The 19245-nt window shown below is 38.7% G+C and overlaps 1 protein-coding gene across 8 annotated transcripts in view; it reads left to right on the forward strand.

Moving 5' to 3' along the window:
• The window catches only part of STRBP (spermatid perinuclear RNA binding protein), a 176860-nt gene that overhangs the window by 81470 nt on the left and 76145 nt on the right, over positions 1-19245 (forward strand). For 7 of the 8 annotated variants that reach the window (XM_023544945.2, XM_023544946.2, XM_023544947.2 and 4 more), the window contains exon 2: positions 15711-15881. In XM_023544945.2, the coding sequence (XP_023400713.1) occupies positions 15879-15881 (3 nt within the window). In that variant the 5' untranslated portion in view covers positions 15711-15878. Of the gene's footprint in view, positions 1-12964; positions 13158-15710; positions 15882-19245 lie in introns of those variants that run through there. The other variant, XM_064291481.1, reaches the window with a different exon arrangement.

The following is a 19245-nucleotide window of genomic DNA, read 5'->3' on the forward strand; positions in this document are numbered from 1 at the left end:
ATTGAGGGTGATCTTTTTTTGCTGACCCTCTACTTTACCAAGTTTGGTGTCCTCTGCAGGGACTAGACTGAGGCATGTACAATTCTGGTGCTGCTTTATGTTTGATCATGGTTTCAAGGGATAGGTTTCAAGTTGAGCTTTTAAAGATCACTGTGCAAAATTAAATATACACTGTCTCTTTCCTTTGTTCGTGGAGACAGTGATGTGTGTTGGAAAAAATGCTGGAGACTCTGGTTCTAGGGACAGCACTGCCAGTACCTCACTGTGTGATCATAGACAAATCATTTTATATCTTTGTATATATTTGTACTCTTGTATTTTAAAAGATCAAAAAAGAAATTTACACTCTCCTATTCTTCATTACTTTCCAGGGCTATTGTGAGCACTGAATTCATGATGCTGTATGAGAAAATATTTTGAGAAATTTGAGTTTCTCCTTTTTTCTAGGTATACAACACTAATTCTGTCCTTGTGGATAGACAGCATTCTAGTTGAGGGAGACAGTAAACAAAGATATGCCAGTGGTAAATACTGTGGACAGAAATAGGTTAATAGGTATGCTGGGGGAGGGGTTGCTACTTTATATAGGATGATCAGAGATGGACTCGTGATAAGGTGACATTTGAGCAGATACCTGAAGAACTAGGAAATGAGTTATGTGGCTGTCTGAGAGAAACCAAGTGTAAAGACTTTGAGGTTGTAAGCAAGGATACCAGTGTGGCTGGAGCAGAATGAATGAGGAGGAAAGTGGTAAGAGATGAGGTCAAGAATAAAAAAAACCAAAACCAAACCCGTTGCCATTGAGTCAATTCTGACTCATAGCAACCCTATAGGACAGAGTAGAACTGCCCCGTACGGTTTCCAAGGAGCACCTGGTGGATTCAAACTGCCAATGTTTGGTTAGCAGCCTTAGCTCTTAACCACTATGCCACCAGGGTTTCCAAGAAGTTAATAGCAGTCAGATTACTAGGACTTTACAGACAATAATGTGACGTTTACTCAGAGATGGAAAGCCATTGGAAGGTTTTTAGCAGAGCAATGACATGACCTCATTTAGATTTAAAAGAAACGCCCTGAATGCTATTGCTCAGAATAAACTCTAGGTGAGGAAGCAAGATGACCAGTTGGATAGCAGTTAATTATCCATATGAGAGATGGTGGTAGTTTAGATTAGTGTAAGTAGTCAGGAGTGGCCAGATTTTAGATAGAGGTTGAAGGTAAGGTGATAGGATTTGATGACAGGTGAAATGGTGGGTTGTGAGGGGAAGAGAAAGGTCAAGGATGAGTCCCAGGTTTTTGGCATGAGCAATTGGAGGAATGGAGCTACCTTCTCTTGAGAGGGAGAAGCAAAGTTTTGTGTTTTTCTTTGGGTGGTGGTGGGAGAAATTTATTTTCTTACAGTTTAGGAGGCTAGAAGTTCGAAATCAAGGTGCCGGATATAGGGGAAGGCTTTCTCTCTCTATGGGCTCCAGGGGAAGGTCCTCGTTCCATAGTTCCTTGGTGAACTTCATGTGGTATAGCATCTGTCTTCCCCTATCTCTGCTTTTCTTGCATGGTTGATTAATTTCTTTTGTATCTCTAAAAAGATTGATTTAAAACACGCCATATACGAATACTGTTTCCTGTCTCATTAACATAACAAAACTCATTCCCAAATGGGATTATAACCACAGGTATAAACAAAACAGAACAAAACAAAACAAAAACCTGTTGCCATCAAGTTGATTGTGACTCATGGAGACCCTATAGGACAGAGTAGAACTGCCCCGTAGGGTTCCCAACCACAGATATAGGGGTTAGGATTTACAACGCATATTTTTGGGGGATACAATTCAATCCATAACAGGGTGTTGGGTGTTGGTTTGTGACACATTAAGTTTAACATGCCTATTAAACATCCAAGTGGTTATGTTGAAAGTGTATTTGAATATAATTCTGAACTTCAAAACCAAACGCTGTTGGTTGAGTTGATTCTGACTCATAGTGACCCTATAAGATAGAGTAGAGCTGCCCCATAGAGTTTCAAAGGAGTGCCTGTTGTATTCAGACTGCTGACCTTTGTGGTTAGCAGCCATGGCACTTAACCTCTATGCCACCAGGGTTTCCAGGCTGAACTCAGGGAGATATAAATTTGGAAGTCCTAAGTGTATAGGTGGTATTTAAAACCTCAGGCCTGGATGAGATTGCCAAGGTAGTGGGTATAAGAGAATAAAAAGACGAAATTTGAAGGCTAAGTCCTGAGGCACCCCAGCATTTAGAAGTTGGGGAGATAGAGTAAAGGAACATTAGAGAAGTAGTTTATGAAGTAGGAGGTAAAGTAGGTAGAGAACTAAGAGAGTGGTGTCCTGGATGGAAGCCAAGGGAAGTGTTTCAAGTAGGGAGCAGTCAACTGTGTTACCTACGTATTGCTTGACAGGTCAAATAAGACGAGGACAGAGAGCTGTTGACAGTGTTAAGCACCTTGCAAGTCCTAGGGGACATTGCCAAGAGCTGTTTCAATGGAGCATTGGGAATGGGAGGCTGACTAGGGTGGATTTAAGAGAGAGTGGGAGGAGAGGGAAGGGAAATTGAAAGTAAAGAACTCTTTCACAGAGTTATGCACTAAAAGAGGGGAGCAGAGAAATGGGCTTGCAGATACAGGGAGGTCAAGGAGGGCTTTAAAATATTTCCTTTTTGTTTTTAAGGGTGGGCATTATTACATGTCGGGATGCTGGTAGGAGTGATCCAGTAGAATGGGGAAAATTAATGATGCAAGAGAGAGGATGATTGCTAGAGTGATGTCCTTGAGTAGGCAAAAGGGGGTGTGATCTGGTAGGGTTTGAGTTAAGAGATTGACTTTAGATAAGGAATAGGGCCAGTTCAGCATTCTTCATCAACACTATAATTATGATGTTGGTGAAGAATAATTATGGTGTTGGAGAAGAATGTCGAGTATTCCAGGGTCTGCCGGAAGAAAGAACAAGTCTGTCTTAGAAGAAGTGCAGCCAGAACGTTCTTTAGAAGTGAGGATAGCGGGACTTCATCTCATTGTGGACGTGTTATCAGGAGGGACCAGTCCCTGGAGAAGGATATGCTTAGTAAAGTACAGAGTCAGTGAAAAAGAGGAAGACCCTCAAAGAGATGGATTGACACAGTGGCTACAACAATGGGCTCAAACATGGCAATGATTGTGAGGATCGCGCAGGACCAGGCAGTGTTTCATTTTGTTGTACGTAGGGTTGCTATGAGCCGGAACTGACTCGACCTAACAACAACAACAACAACAACAGGGACAATTTATTCATAATAGCAGGCAGGAAGGAAGAATATATGGGCAGATGCAGCAACGTTGTTATTTTTTGCAAAATAGGAAGCAGAGTGACAGTTGAATGCAAAGAGGATGGCAGGAGGTATAGACATTCGAAGAGACAAGAGAAAATGTGAAATAATCATTAGGACAGTGGGAAAGTGAATGAACAATTTGATTTATTTTTTCCATGGGGCTCCTCATTACATCCTGGGTGGGTCAGTTCTTGGACTGTGCATGAATTTTAGCATCTCAAGGCACCAAATGCCAGTATGCCCAGGCATTGCGGTAATCAGAAAAGCCTACCTCACATGTCCAAAACTATCTCCCACCCCAGGGATGTGGTATCATCACCGGTTGAGAACTACCAGGAAGGAAGTTATTTTGGGGCCTTTTGAGGCTAACAATCATGAATTTAGAAAAAGACCAGTTAGTACTTTTTTGTGATTTTTTTTTTTTTTTTTTGTAGTCATATTCAGCTTCCAGGGATAGTGGTGTGGTGTAGCCAGGAGGGTTGCATTTAACCAGATTTGGGTTTTTGAGAGATGAGGATAACAAAGGGAATTGCTTGTATAAGCAAGGGAGTGATATAATGATGGAGTGATAATGATGGATTGTGTAGTTTCAGTTGGTAAGGACAGAAGTGAGGACTTGAGAAAGGTGAGCGATTGAAAGGTAAGTAGAATTAGTGGATTGTAGGCCCTGGTGGGGAGTTGTCTTAGTTTTCTAGTGCTGCTATAACAGAAATACCACAAGTGGATGGCTTTAACAAACAGAAATTTGTTTTTTCACAGTCTAGGAGGCTAGAAGCCCAAATTCAGGGAGCCAACTCAAGGAGAAGGCCTTCTCTCTCTTGGGGCAAGGTCCTTGTCATCAATCTTCCCGTGGTCTAGGAGCTTCTTGCTTCAGGGACCCTGGATCCAAAGGACGTGCTCTGCTCCTGGTGCTTCTTTCTTGGTGGTGATGAGGTCCCTCTCCTCTCTGCTCGATTCTCTCTTTTATATCTTAAAAGATATTGATTCAAGATACAACCTAATCCTAATCCTCTAATCCTGCCTCATTAATATCATAGAGGTTAGGATTTATAACTAATAGGATAATCATATGAGATCACAAAGTAGTGGACAGCCACACAATACTGGGAATCACGGCCTAGCCAAGCTGACATGCATTTTTTGGGGGGATGCAGTTCAATCCATAACAGGAGTGGTTATCTAAGGGAGGAAAGAAGATGAGACCATTGGAGGAAAGGAATAAAAAGCAGAGAGGCCAGAATTTTATTATACTTTAGATGAAGGTTTCAGAGCAAATTAGTTGCTCATTAAACAATGCACATTGTTTGGTGACATTGATCACGACTCCATGATATGTCAGCACTTCCCCTTTTCAACTTTAGGTTCCCTGTTACCAGCTTTCCTGTTCTCTCCTGCCTTCTCGTCCTTGCCCCTGAGCTGGTGTGCCCATTTAGTGTTGTTTTGTTTCATGGGCCTGTGTAATCTTTGGCTTAAGAGTGAACCTCAGAAGTGCCTTCAGCACTGAATTAAAAGAATGTCTGGGGGCGGTACTTTGGGGTTTTTCCAGTCTCTGTCAGACTAATAAGTCTGATCTTTTTTTGTGAGTTAGAATTTTGTTCGACATTTTTCTCCAGCTCTGTCTGGGACCCCCTATTGTGATCCCTGCAGGGCAGTCAACGTGGCGGTAGCTGGGCACCATCTAATTGTGCTGGACTGAGAGCCCAGAATTTTAGAATGGTCATTTATGTGGTTATTGAAATCACTAAGAATTACACCATGAGTAGAGTTGATAGTTGGTCAGTGAGCTAAGTACTAAAATCCCGAAGGAAGTGGGTAGGGGATTAACCTAATATGGGTGAAATAAGTCAAGTAAATAATGGAAGTTGTGCTCATGAAGGAAGGGTCAGAAATTCTCTAAGTGCTGCATGCACTGTGATGATGGCTGCCATGGAAATATATGGGCAGAGATGGTGACCTCTCAGATGAAACCCCCTGGAGTCTGCAGGTGTGGCACTCTCTAAGGAAAGATAATTTTAGGGTTGAATTCAAATTTTTATTGAGCCTCTCCTGTTTGCAGGGCACTGTATTAGATGTTGTGGAGTTAAAGGTAAGTCATTTCATTAAGGAACATATGATAAGAATAGCTAAAACTGAGTAATCTAGAAGTCATTAAGGAAGTTGAAAAAGTGCTGGGTGGTTCAAAGGAGGAAGAAATTAAACTTAGGTATTAGGTAAAGCTTCACGGAGGGATAGATTTGAGATGGGCATTTGATGAGTAGGACAGTGACAAATTGTGATGGAGTAGGAGTTGAACACTAGGTAAGGGAATGGTGTAATTTACAGCTTAGTGGTAGTACATTGCAAAGTGCGCCCAGAAAGAGTCATTATTCCTGTTTTGGCTTTTGAAACTACAATGGTGAGAGAAATGACTGGGAAAGAATTACATTAGCACTGAGTATCTAAGTGGAATGTTAGTTTGTAAGGTAATGACTAGTCATTGAAATTTTCGAAGGGAGAATGACATTTTCAGGGTACAATTTTTCCCAAAGATAGGCTGCACTGAGGATAGAATAATATAAGAGAGGATAAGTTCCTACATGATAAAATTACTTTATACAATAGTATACGAGACTTGCAAGTATAGGCATCTTTGAATTAAAAACATACATAGTAAAATGAGACTAAAACCTCAGGATTTCCACCCTCACTCATTCTGTATCCCTTTTTCTGTTTTTATTCACGGGTCTTCCCTTTTTTAATAAGTTTTCTTTATTTGGCTTTTAGGCACAGTCTTAGTTTTCTTCCTACCCTTCAGGCCACTTCTTTTCTGACTGTAGTTGTGCATCTTCCTCCTGCTCCTTCCTCTTCATTGGTTTACTGGTTACCTTGGTGATCTCTTCAAGTCTTTTGATTTTACATATTCCTTATATGCTGGAGACTCCCTAATTCATATCCCTAATCAGACTTCTCTGGCTACATATTAGGTATCTAATGAACATCTCAAACTCAACATGTCCAAAACTGAATTCCTGATCTCCCGCAAAAAACTTGCTTACTTTGCACCTTCCCTAAATAAGTTGTTGACAACACCATGCGTTTATTTGCTCAAACCTAAAACCTTGAAGTCGTCCTTGTTGCCTCCGTCCTCTCATTCCCCACATTCAGTTTGCTAGGAAGTGTCCTATCAGCTTTACCATCAGAATATGATCACTTCCTCACCTCCTCGATGGCCGCCATCCTTGCCTAAGCCACCCTTATCTCATCAGGATTATCCCAGTAACCTCCTAGGTGATCTCTTTGCTTTCACCCTTGCCCTCCCTACAGTGTATTTCAACATAGTAATCATACTGGTCTTTTTAACATACCAGTCAAGTCTTGTTACTTAATCTGGTCAGAATCCTCTAAGGACTGTCTGTCTCAGTTGGAGTCAAAGGGGTTGACAAATTCATGGGTCACATTTGGCCCACTGCTGGTTTTTGTGTGACCTGCAGGCTACGTATGGTTTTTACATTTTTAAATGACTAGAAGTCGAAAGAATATTTTGTGAAGTGAAAATTATATACAATTAAAATTTTATTTTAATGAATAATTAAAATAATTATTCTCCATGAATTTTCTGGAGCACATTCATACCCATTTGTTTATGTACTGTCTGTGGCTACTTTTGCACTACAAAGGCAGAGTTGAATAGTTGGGAAGAGACCTTATGGCCCAGGAAGCCTAAAATATTTACTGTCTGGCCCTTTAAAGAAAAAATTTGTTGACCTCCACCCTATAATAATGCCCCTCCCTCCACCTCTCTGTTTTCTGCCTTCATCTCCTATTACTTCCTTTCTACCCCAGCACTTTACTCCAGCCTCAATGGCCTCATCACTGTTCCTCCAGCTAACCAGGCACACCCTTCCTTAGACCAAACCAAACCCAGTGCTGTCAAGTCGATTCTCATAGTGGCCCTATAGGATAGAGTAGAACTGCCCCCATAGAGTTTCCAAGGCTATAAATCTTCATGGAAGCAGACTGCCACATCTTTCTCCCGCAGAGATGCTGGTGGGTTCAAACCACTAATTGTTCAGTTAACAGCTGAGTCCTTTAATCACTGTGCCACCTGGGCTCCTTCCTTCTCTCTTTGTTGGGGCCTTGCTTTTGTTCTTTTCCTTGCCAGGAATGCTCATTCCATATATATCTGCATGACTGACTCCCGCAACCATCTTTGGTCAGATGTTACCTTCTCAATAAGGCCAGACCATCCTGTTTCAAATTATATTCTTCTTCCACATATAACCTACGTGCATGTTCGTTTTTTAGCACTTCACACTTTCTGACATGCTATTTACTTTACGTATATTTATTGTTTTTGGTGTTTTCCTCTTCTGGGCTTAAACCATAAGGGCTGAGATTTTGTCTCATTTGTTCATGGATGTATCCTAGAACAGTGCCTGGCACATTGTAGGTAGTCAATAAATACTTGTTTAAATGCGTTAAGTTATTGGTTCTTTATCAAATGAGTCATCTCATTGACTAAAATGTTGCTCTGTTGTCCATAGCAACCAGCCTCATGGTTGAATCTCAAGGTATGGTAAGAGATTAAACCAAAAAACACCAAACCTATTGCCGTCGAGTCGATTCCGACTCATAGCGACCCTATATGAGTTAAGGGATTGGGAAGGACTAAACAACAACAACAAAAAAGCCCATGCCAGCTAGTTGATTCCGACTCATAGTGACTTGATAGGACAGAGCAGAACTGCCCCGTAGGGTTTCTGAGGAGTTACTGGTGGATTTGAACTGCTGACCTTTTGGGTTAGCAGCTGAGCTCTTAACCCTGTGCCACCGGGGATCCTGGGAAGGGCCGGTGTCCATTTTTCTCAGTGTGGAGATACGTTTTCCTGATACGACCTCCTTTGATTGATTACTTGATAATATCTTTTTTATCTCTTTCTCTGACAGCAAGTATTCAGAAGTCATTCTGGTTCAACTTAGCTGGCTCATACAGTGTTTTTTGTTAGGACTGCAGCCATTACATCACTTTGTACATACTGTTGAGAAAGGACCTTTTGGCCTTTGCCCGGTGTTGCAGAAACTTCGAATGGTATGGCGGGATTGAGCTTTTTCATCATTATTGGTTTTTGGATAGGGATGAGTAGCCACATTTTTGGACTAGGTAAGGATTTTATATTGACTATTAATGTGTAATTTATAGGTTTTTCAATTACGCTTTCCCTTGTGTGCATTTTTTTGTATAAAAAATAAAGGAAATTTCTAGAGGAAAATACAGAAATTTAGTATTCTCTTTTTCATTACTATTACATGGAAATTTAATGCCAACATGTAGAGAAAGTTTAATTTGTTTAAAGGGACAGTGTTGAATTCGTATGTATTTGCTCTTACTTCCCTTTGTGTGTTCTGAGTTGATTCATCTTTGTATTTCCCATACTGCCAAGATTATTTCTTGATACCAAACCAAACCTGTTGCTGTTGAGCCGATTCCAACTCATAGTGACCCTAAAGGACAGGGTAGAACTGCCCCATAAGGTTTCCAAGACTGTAATCTTTATGGTAGCAGACTGCCACATCTTTCTTCTGTGTGGAGGGGTTGATGGGTTCGAACCGCTGACCTTTTGTTAGCAGCTGAGCTATTAACCACTGCTCGCCAGGGCTCCTTAGTACTTGGTACAGAGTAGGTAATTACTGTGTATTGGCGCTTAAATTTTATGTAATTCATCTTAAGGTAATGATCCTTTTGGGGTACCAGAGAGGTGTCCTTTTTAAACTTTATCTTGGCCATTTTTAATATAGTGGACCTGTGGTTATTCTTTTATAACGGAGAAGTTTTTGGGTGCCACTGAATTGATTTCAACTCATAGCGACTCCATGTGACAGATTAGAGCTGGCCAAAGGGCGTTTTCTTGTTTTAAATTGTGCTTTAGGTGAAAATTTACAGAGCAAGTTAGCTTCTCATTCAAAAATTTACACACAAATTGTTTCCTGACATTGGTTGCAGTCCCCACAATGTGTCAGCACTCTCTCCTTTCCACCCTGGGTTCCCTGTTTCCATTTGTCTGGTTTTCCTGTCCCTTCCTGCCTTCTTAGCTTTGCTTTTGGGCAGGTGTTGCCAATTTGGTCTGGTATACTTGATTAAACGATGTTCCTCGTGTGTTATTGCTTGTTTGTTTTATTTATTATTTGTTCTATTAACCGGTTGCCGTCAAGTTGATTCCAGCTCATAACAGTCCTGTAGGACAGAGTAGAATGCCCAGTAGGATTTCTAAGGAGTGGCTGGTGGATTCGAATGGCCGACCTTTTGATTGCTGAAAGGTGAACTTTGCAAGTGGCTTCAGTTCTCAAAAGGGTGTCCGGGGGGCCATGGTCTTGCGGATTCCTCCAGTTTCTGTCAGACCAGTAACCCTGGTCTTTTTTATGGATTTGAATTTTGTTTTACATTTTTCTGTTATTCTGTCTGGGATCCCTGTCAGAGTGGCTGATGGTGGTAGCCAGGCGCCACCTAGTTCTTCTGGGCTCGGGCTGGTGGAGGCTGTGGTTCATGTGGTCCTTTAGTCCTTTGGATGAATATTTTCCTTATGTCTTTGGTTTTCCGCATTCTCCTTTGCTTTGGACAGGATGAGACCAATAGATTTATCTTAGATGGCTGCTTGCAAGCTTTTAAGACTCCAGATGCTACTCACCAAAGTAGGATGTAGAACATTTTCTTTATGAACTATGTTATGCCAAGGGACCTAGATGTCCCCTGAGACCATGGTCTCCAGCCCTCAGCTCTAGTAACTCGGTCCCTCAAGATGTTGGGATATGCTAGGAAGCGCCTATGACTATGCCCCCTTTGTGCTTTTTTATATATATGAATATATATGCTGTACATACAAATATGTATGTAAAAAAATCCACAGCCTAACCTGTATATGTACGTGGGTAATATGTCCTCCTTCCCCTATTCAGCATACGTATCTGCTTGTAAGTTATTATTTACTTTTACTGTTGTTGTAGGGTTGTATATACTATAGTATTTACTGGGGTTGCCTTTTTTTCCCCCCTCGTGTTCTTCTAAGCATCTTCTTTTGTCTTGGTCAAATTGTGCGTTCTTCCCCTACATTGTGTATTGTCTTTCCCTTCACCAAAGTTAACAGTTGTCTACCATCTAGTTGGTGATTTCCCCTCCCCACCCTTCCGCTACTTCATAACCATCAAAGATTGTTTCTTTCTGTGTGTAAACCTTTTCTTGAGTTTTTACAATAGTGTTCTCACACAATATTTGTCCCATAGGGTTTTCTAGACTATAATTTTTACGGTAGCAGGTGACCAGGTCTTTCTCCCACAGCGTGGCTGGGTGGGTTTGAACCACTATCCTTTTGGTTAGCAGCTAAGTGCTTAACTGTTGAGCCACCAGGGCTCCTAATGGAAAACTAGAACCTAGATTTTTACAGAGCTTCTTTTCGAGAGGTGGCATATTAGCATTTTACCGTTTTCTTTTTTAAAATAATTGTTGAGCATATACACAGCAAAAACACATACAAATTCAAGTTTCTACATGTACATTTCAGTGACATTGATTATATCCTTCGAGTTTTGCAACCATTCTCTCTTCCCTTTTCTGAGTTATTCCTTCTACATTCACAAACTCACTGCCCCCCTAAGGTTTCTGTCTAATCCTTTGAATTGCTGTTGTCAGTTTGATTCCATATAGTTAGTTCTTAAAAGAGCATAATGCTCAAGGCAGAGCTTTTTTTTTTTCACTAGTTAAGCTAAACTTTTGTTTGATTTTAAGAAGACCTCGGGAAATTTTTGGTTTAAGGTTTAAAGATTATTTTAGGGCAGTAGTGTCAGGGGTTCTTCTAGCCTCCATGGCTCCAGGAGGTCTGGATTCCATGAGGATTTGAAATACTATTCTGCATTTTCTCCCTTTTGATTAGATTTGTCTGTAGAATCTTTGGTCAAAATGTTCAGTAATGATAGCCAGGCCCCATCCAGTTCTTCTTGTCTTATGGCAAAGGAGGCAGTTGTTCCTGGAGGTAATTAGTCATACATTCCATTTCCTTCTCCTATCCCTGACTCTCCTCCTTCCTTTGCTACTCCACGCAAGTAGAGACCAATTGTTGTGTCTTGGATGGCTGCTTGTAAGCTTTTAAGATCCCAGGTACTATGCAGTGAACTAGGAGGTAGACCAGGAGTACTGGTAACCATGATAAACTTTGGTCTGTATGCATTTGCCAGTGCTTGTCTTTTTATGGGAGACCTGGTGGCGCAGTGGTTAAGTGATCATCTGTTAACCAAAAGGTCGGCGGTTTGAACCCATTAGCCACTTCCTGGGAAAAAGATGTGGCAAACTGCTTCTGTAAAGATTACAGCCTTAGATACCCTGTGGGGCAGTTCTACCCTGTCCCTTTAGGTCACTATGAGTCGGAAGCGACTTGACAGCAACAAGTTTGCTTTGGGTGGTGTCTTTTATATAAGCGAGGTCATACAATATTTGTCCGTTTATAGTTAACGTATTTCACTCAGCATAATGTCTTCAAGCCCCATCTATACTGTGTATATCTAGAAGTGGAATTGTTGGGTCATATGCTAGTTCTATTTTTAGTTTTTTGAGGAACCGCCACACTGTTTTCCACAATGGCTGTGTACCATTTTGCATTCCTACCAGTAATGGATAAGGGTTCCAATTTGCCCACATTCTCGCCATCATTTGCTATTTCTGTTTTTTTATTTTTACTTTTAAATCTTAGCCATCCTAGTGGTAGTGAAATGGTAAGTATTTCATTGTGGCTTTGATTTGCATTTCTCTGATGACCAATGATGTTAAGCATCTTTTCATATGTTTGGTGGCTATTTGAATGCCCTTTTTGGTGAAATGTCTAGTAAAGTTCTTTGCCCATTTTATGATTAGGTTGTCTTTTTGTTGTTAAGCTGTTGAAGTTTGATATATATATTTTGGTTATTAGATTCTTATCAGATATGTGGTTTCTGAAGATACTCTCCTAGTCAGTAGCTTTTTTTTTCATTTTTTTGGTAAAGTCTTTTGATGAACAAAAGTTTAAAATTTTTGTTCGGTCCCATTTATCTATTTTGTCTTTTGCTGTTTGTGCTTTTGTTATTAGATAATTGTTGTTAAAAGCTAGGCCGAACAGCGTTGCCCCTGCATTTTCTTCTAAAAATCTTATGGTTTTAGTTTTCACATTTATGGCCTTAATCCATTTTGTATTTGTTTTTGGGCATGGTGTGAGGGTTCATTTTTCTGCATGTAAAAATAGTATTTTTAAGAGTAAATAATTTCCTGGGGGCCACGTTGATCTGTTTGCAGGACATTACTTGGAATTTTTAATTAATTAAGCCTGTTTATGTAATTTTTGCCTTAATTTTTAATATTCTTTCCTTGCTGCATTTCAGCAAAAAAATCACTAAACATTTGACTAAGTTTTATAGTTTAAACATAGAGAGCATAGTCATTCTTTCACCTTTAAAGATCGGTTAAAAAAAGTGATAAGCATGTACATCTATGCCTATTCGTATACAATGCATCTGCTGCATAAAGCTGCTCTCACTAATAAGTAGATCATAGCTAACACTCTCCAAGCTCAGTTTTTCAGAAGAATATATACATATCTGATGTACAAACATTTTTATTTGACATTGGGAAATCGGAGTTTTGGGTTTTTTTTTTTATAAGAACTATTTATTGAGTACGTACTATTTGGCAGATATGATTAGGTGTTTTTGTATAACTTGTCATTTAGTTTCAAGTAGATGTTATTCACCCCACTATACAGATACGAAAACTCTGGCTCAGAGAAGTGGCAAAGTTGATACTTTAGTCCAGACTCCCAAGCCTGTGTGCTGTCTGGGCCACAGTAAGTAATTCACGTAGACGTGTTTTTTGAAATAGGTAAAAAGTTTATCCCTTAACAAAAGTATAGTTGCTTTAAAGCTGAAATAGTGTTAATTTTGAATCTAGGCTCTACTGTTTACTTGCTTTGTGATTTTAAATAGGTTATTTAACTTTTTTAGGCTTTGGTTTCCTTATGTGTTAAATAGAGACAATAATTGAGATTGTTGGGATGTATGAAGAACTCTTAGAACAGTACCTGGTATGTAGTGGGAGTTTCACAAATGTTAGCTATTAATTAGTAATAGAACAATTTTTCATTTTATAAAGGAAACTGAGACCCAGAGAAATTGACTTTCTGAGTTACATAGCTCTCTAAGGTCACGTAGCTATTAAATTGCAAAGTTGAGTTTTTTGATTTCAAGGCCAGAATCTTATCCACTAAGTTAACTATTTTTTAAAAAGGGAAGCTCTTTAAAAATGCGGTACACTTTATCTGTATCTACTTAGATATGGATAACATAATTTACTTTTTCTCAGTCAGATTGATAGAGTTGTATAAAAGAGGCTAGGAATTGCAGCACTTGTGTTTCCCCACCTTACCTTAATGTGATATGTGTAATGACCAAAGTACAAAAAAACCAAACCAAACCCACTGCTGTCGAGTCAATTCTGACTCATAGTGACCCTACAGGACAGAGTGGAAGTGCCTTATAGGGTTTCCAAGGTTGTTAGTCTTTATGGAAGCTGTCCGTCACATCTTTCTCCCATGGAGTAGCTGATGGGTTTGAACCACCTACTTTTTGGTAAACAGTCGAGTGCTTAACCGGTGCACCAGGGCTCCTTAATGAGCAAAGTAAAAGTCATTTAGTTATATACTTTTTTTTTTTTTTTTTAAATTAAGCTTTAGTATCAGAATTTCGAACTGGTTCTGGTAGAATCCCTGCTGAGAATTTGCATTTCCACCCCAGATTTACTACATCAGAAACTACAATTTAACAGGATCACCAGGTGATTTTTATGTATACTAAATTTTGAGAGAACCACTGCTGTATTAGTAGTTCTCAGAATTGGTCCCTAACCAGCAGCATTAGCATTGCCTGGGAACTTGTTGAAATGCAAATAAATCCTTCCAATTGGGCAGTTCGAACCCCCTGCTGAGAATTTGCATTGATTAGAATATTATTTCAAGTGGATTTTGTAAACCGGAGTTAGGGAAGTTGATTACAGGCTATGCATAGGGTTGCCTGTAGGCCACAGCTGAAAACCATGTAATTGTGGGTCTGTGTTTTTATCTGAAGGATTGAGGAGAGTTGAACGTCACACTGTAACTTCCCTGGTCTCAAAAATTCAAAAGGAATTTCTTTAAGAGAATAACTGATAGAATTAGGAAACTATTATTGGGAATAATCAGAGGAGTTCCCCTATCAATTTAAAGGAAAGGTATTTAGATGAAGAGGAAGCTATATTCCTTGTGAGTTTATATAATAAAAACCACACCAAACCTGTTGCCATTGAGTCGATTTGGACTCTGTAGCGACCCTATAGGTCAGAGTGTAGGATTGCCCCACAGGGTTTCCAACGAGCGCCTGGGAGATACGAACTGCTGACCTTTTGGTTAGCAGGCGTAGCTCTTAACCACTACACCACCAGGGTTTCCAAGAGTTTATATGATATGTGCTATAAATTACCCTTTGATATCCATGTAGTTAAAGCATCTGTTGTGCTTTCATGTTGTTTTTTGTTCTTATTTGTTTCAAATAGCTGAGTTTATAATATATAAGGATTTTATCAATGCCCAGAAGAGCTTACTTTTATCCTATATGAAATAAATTCTCATGAAGTTGGAATGGAGTGGGTAATGGAATGGTTAATTAGATTTCTGGACGGAAATATACAGTGGGATTCTGGAGAGGGACATTCAAGGCTAATGAAGTGTCAGGGTTAGTGAATATTGAGGAGCCTGGCATAACTATTAATAGGTTGGGGGAGGGGGAGGGTCTCTTGGAATTTAGAGGAAAAAAGTGAAAAAATCCTGAATTTTAGGCCTAAAAATGGTTAAAGAACAAACATTATGCCAATGTATACTGTCTGTCTAATGATAATATCAAAAGGAAAAGTGGTCTGATCATGTATCATGGTTAAAACCAATGGTACTTTTATATTTTCTGGTTTCTTCTCTATTGCATTTTCAGATAGGTCTGACTAATGCCAATTTCTGATGGAACACATGATGGTGAAACGTAAAATTGTTGCCACAGATAGTAGTATTACCTGTTCCACATGGTATAACTTGACAGAATCTGTGTCTGTGAATGTGTTTATCTCCACTGTAAGTCCGCCAGCTGCTATACTGTGGCTACGAGATTACTCTTCTGGCCCTACCATCTTGGCTTAACTTTACCTAGGCTCTTGGGCCCAGACCTTCAAAGGATGTGTTAGCTTTTTGTTTGAAACGAGATAGTTTTCTTCTATAAAGTTTGTTTGTTTTTAATAAACAACATGGGTTCCACATTCATATTTGAAACTAATTGTAAATTAGTGTTTTTGAAAAGTTGTTTTTCCTCTTGTCTTGCAGGTATATTCCAGAGAACAAGTCTCCAAACATCTTCGCAGAATTGACTCTGAGCTGTCAGGGGACTCAGGCTTATGAGGAGGCTCTGTCACACAAAACAGTGTCTAGTGAAGACGACAAGAAAGAGAGGAAAGGATCGGAAAAAGAAACTAAAATACTATATAGAAAATCATGGTAGGTTAGTTTATATTTCCTTAATTTAGTTACAAAAGGTTCCAGTAGTCTAAAATTGTGTAAGTGTTGACAATGAGGGCAGGTGCAAAACAACAATGGTGTTAATTTTTGGCTCTAGTGCATCAGATGAAGACTGCTCTCTACTATTTAAGAAAAGCAAATGAGTTCAGATTTATTACGAGCCCTTTAAACCACAAGATGGAGCCCCATGAGCCTGTAGGCTATAAAGTATTAAAAACAAAGGAAGGGAATGCTCATGAATAATATTTTCTAATAAAACTGGCATGAGCAAACCAAAACAAATTGCTAGGTTATCGTGAGTTCGAAATTATGTAGTTTTTATCTAGTCTTCTACCTGAAGTTCAGTTTTTCCCCTTGAAAAATCCAGACCCAACACTGTAATTAGTGATATGAATATTATAGGAGTTTATAAAATGTGGGAGTATTTATCTAAAAGAGTCACCTTTTTCACATGGTTTTAAAATAATAAGGTCAAGTGTTGAGTGTATTAGGAGCACTGAAATGAATATCAAGGAAACCTTGCTCTTTGTGGAGAGTTCAGACTTGAATTTGTGATGTTAGATGAGGCTCATAACCTTTGGTGCCTAGTTTTTTAATTGGTAAAATGTGCTGATTTTTTCCCTGTAGTATTTTGATTCTGGAGGATGTTGTGTGAATTTTTTCCCTAAGTATAAGTGAGAAAAGATTTAAAAAAGACTTTTTAAGTGGGAGAAAAGCACAAAAATATTAGTCATCAGTATGTTTAGAATATGTTGTTTAGAAAGTCTGGTGGTATTTCTTTAAATGATATTTGATTTAAAAAAATTGTGCTAAGGATTAATAACTAGTTGACTTGCTCTTTACAGAAGACATTCTACTAATATTTTAGTACTGGATGGTGAGAAAGCAATGTTTCCCTGTCATTTAGTTTTAAGGTGAAACGTGAAAAAACCCTACTGTTATTGGTATTTCTTTCCATGTGAGTTGTTTATCTCTTGCACTCATTTAATTATAGTCTTGTTAGTCTTACAACTTTAAATGTTTGATACATATTATTTGTCATACCCACTAACCCACTGCTGTCGAGTCGATTCCGACTCATATTTACCCTATAGGAGAGAACAGAACTGCCCAGTAGAGTTTCCAGGGAGCGCCTGCCGGATTCGGACTGCCAACCTTTTGGTTAGCAGCCGTAGTACTTAACCACTATGCCACCAGGATTTCCATTATTTGTCATAAACCAAAACCAAACCAAACCTAGTGCTGTTGAGTCAATTCCGACTTACAGCGACCCTATAGGACAGAGTAGAACTGCCCCATAGAGTTTTCGAGGAGCGCCTGGCGGATTTGAACTGCCGACCCTTTGGTTAGCAGCCGTAGCACTTAATCACTAAGCCACCAGGGTTTCCATTTTTTGTCATAGTTGATAAAAATCCCTACCCTGGTTTATTCTTTAAATTTTCTGGTACAGAAATTTTCTGTTTTTATGTAATTTAGTTGGTTGAGTTTTTCCAATGTCTTCTATTACTTTAAATCTTAAATCTCCAATTTGATTGAGAACTTTCTGTGTCTGCCTAGTACTTCCAATTTAATTTTTAATATTTAACTTAAAAAATCCATTTGAAGCTTTTTTGGGTAATTGGGAGTGTTTTCTACTTTTTTCCACCCAATGCCATTTATTCAATTCTTCTACTTTTGTTTTATGATGCTTGACCTATCACGTACAATAGGCACTTATATTTAACATTCCTGGTGTGACATTGGCAGTTGATATTATTTTTCATGTTATGTAGCAACATGTAATTTTGCTAAGGTGAGGCCAGTGTGCTGGACTGAGCAACTTAGCTAATGCGTCAGTCTAGCTAAAAGTCTAGCTAGCATATCCAACTCATTATATGACTCTTGTTTTCTTGTTCCTTGATCTCACAAAGTGATTACAAAGTATGTTTCTTTGTGATGTAAGGCTCCTATTGGAAAACTAGTAATGGAAGTTGAGCAAGAAAGATACCTAGACAGTTTTTTTTTTTTTAATCTAGGAAAAAAAAAAAAGCTTTATTATCGATTTTAGTGCTGTATTTATGTAATGATTGAGGGTTTCAAAGGATTGCCTACTTTTTCAGTTTGCTTCTTTTTATAGGGAACAATGTTACTGCAGTGTTAATTTGCTAGTTTCCAAATTAGTAAGATTTTCAACAGTGATATTCAAACAAAAACAAAATGAAAAGGGCAAGACTGATAATTACCTGTGTTTTATTTTTCAGTAAAGACTTTAAGACAAATATTTACTGTCCAACAGCACATAATTTCATGTAAGGAAAAACACTGTAAACCAACCTTTATATTGAATACTTGTGGTGTTATAGAAAATCCACCAAGTTGTCCTTATTTTGCTGTGTACTAGTGTAAATGTCTTCATGGTAATTGTAAAAATGGAAATATTTAAATATTTTTTTGGTGTGTGGCTCATGAGTGTGAAGGATTTACTCTATTAAATTCTCATGAAATTCATTGTATTTCTGGGCTCTAGTTTGCGCCACTCATTTCTGGTCTGGCATGTCATTTTAATTACTGCTTTTGTTTTGTTTTGATACTTTGTTTTAGCATAATGGTACTGCCAGTCCGTCTTGGTAGAATATCTTTTGATTCTCTCATTGATTTTTTTTTTGCAAATGAGCTTTCAAATTGTCTTTATTGAGTTTCAAAATAGGTAAGTCAATCCTGAGGGGATTTTGTTTGAGAATGTAATAAATCTGTAAATTAACTTGGAAAGTTGATTTTTTTGCAGTATGTGTTTTATCCACCTTGGAATTTGGAATGTCTCCCACTAATCTATTTTAAAAATAAAAGCTGGTACCAAAGGTTTGAATGCCAAATAGTAAACAGTATTCTAACGTAATGCACATTTTCCTGTAGTGTTTAAACTTAAGTTTGTATATCATTACGTATTATGAAATTTCAGTTTTTCAAGGTGAAAAAGCCTCCAGCAGTTTGAGGCTCATGAATCACCATCATACGTTTCAAGACATTCTCTTGAAGCTAGGAAGTGTCTGTTCCTTGCGGGTTGATGTGTGATACAGATGGCCTTTTTTGAAGTGGTATTCAGAACGCATGGGTGCAGCTAAAAGACAGCATATGTGTAATGCTGAGTGTTGCCTGGGTGATCCTTGACCAAAACATGAATGAAGGATCTTTAATTTTCTGATGTGGAGTTCAGTAGAACATTGATTTCCCATTCCCGAGCGATTTTTTTTATTGTTTCAACATTGACTATTTCACAGTTGTTTGACAGTGCTGTGAGTAGACTTAAATATATTTATATGTAATCGTTTTTAGGTAACATTTCTTTTGTTGATGTAATAATTTT

This window comes from Loxodonta africana, chromosome 9 (genome assembly GCF_030014295.1).
Source record: "Loxodonta africana isolate mLoxAfr1 chromosome 9, mLoxAfr1.hap2, whole genome shotgun sequence".
NCBI classification, from domain to species: domain Eukaryota; kingdom Metazoa; phylum Chordata; class Mammalia; order Proboscidea; family Elephantidae; genus Loxodonta; species Loxodonta africana.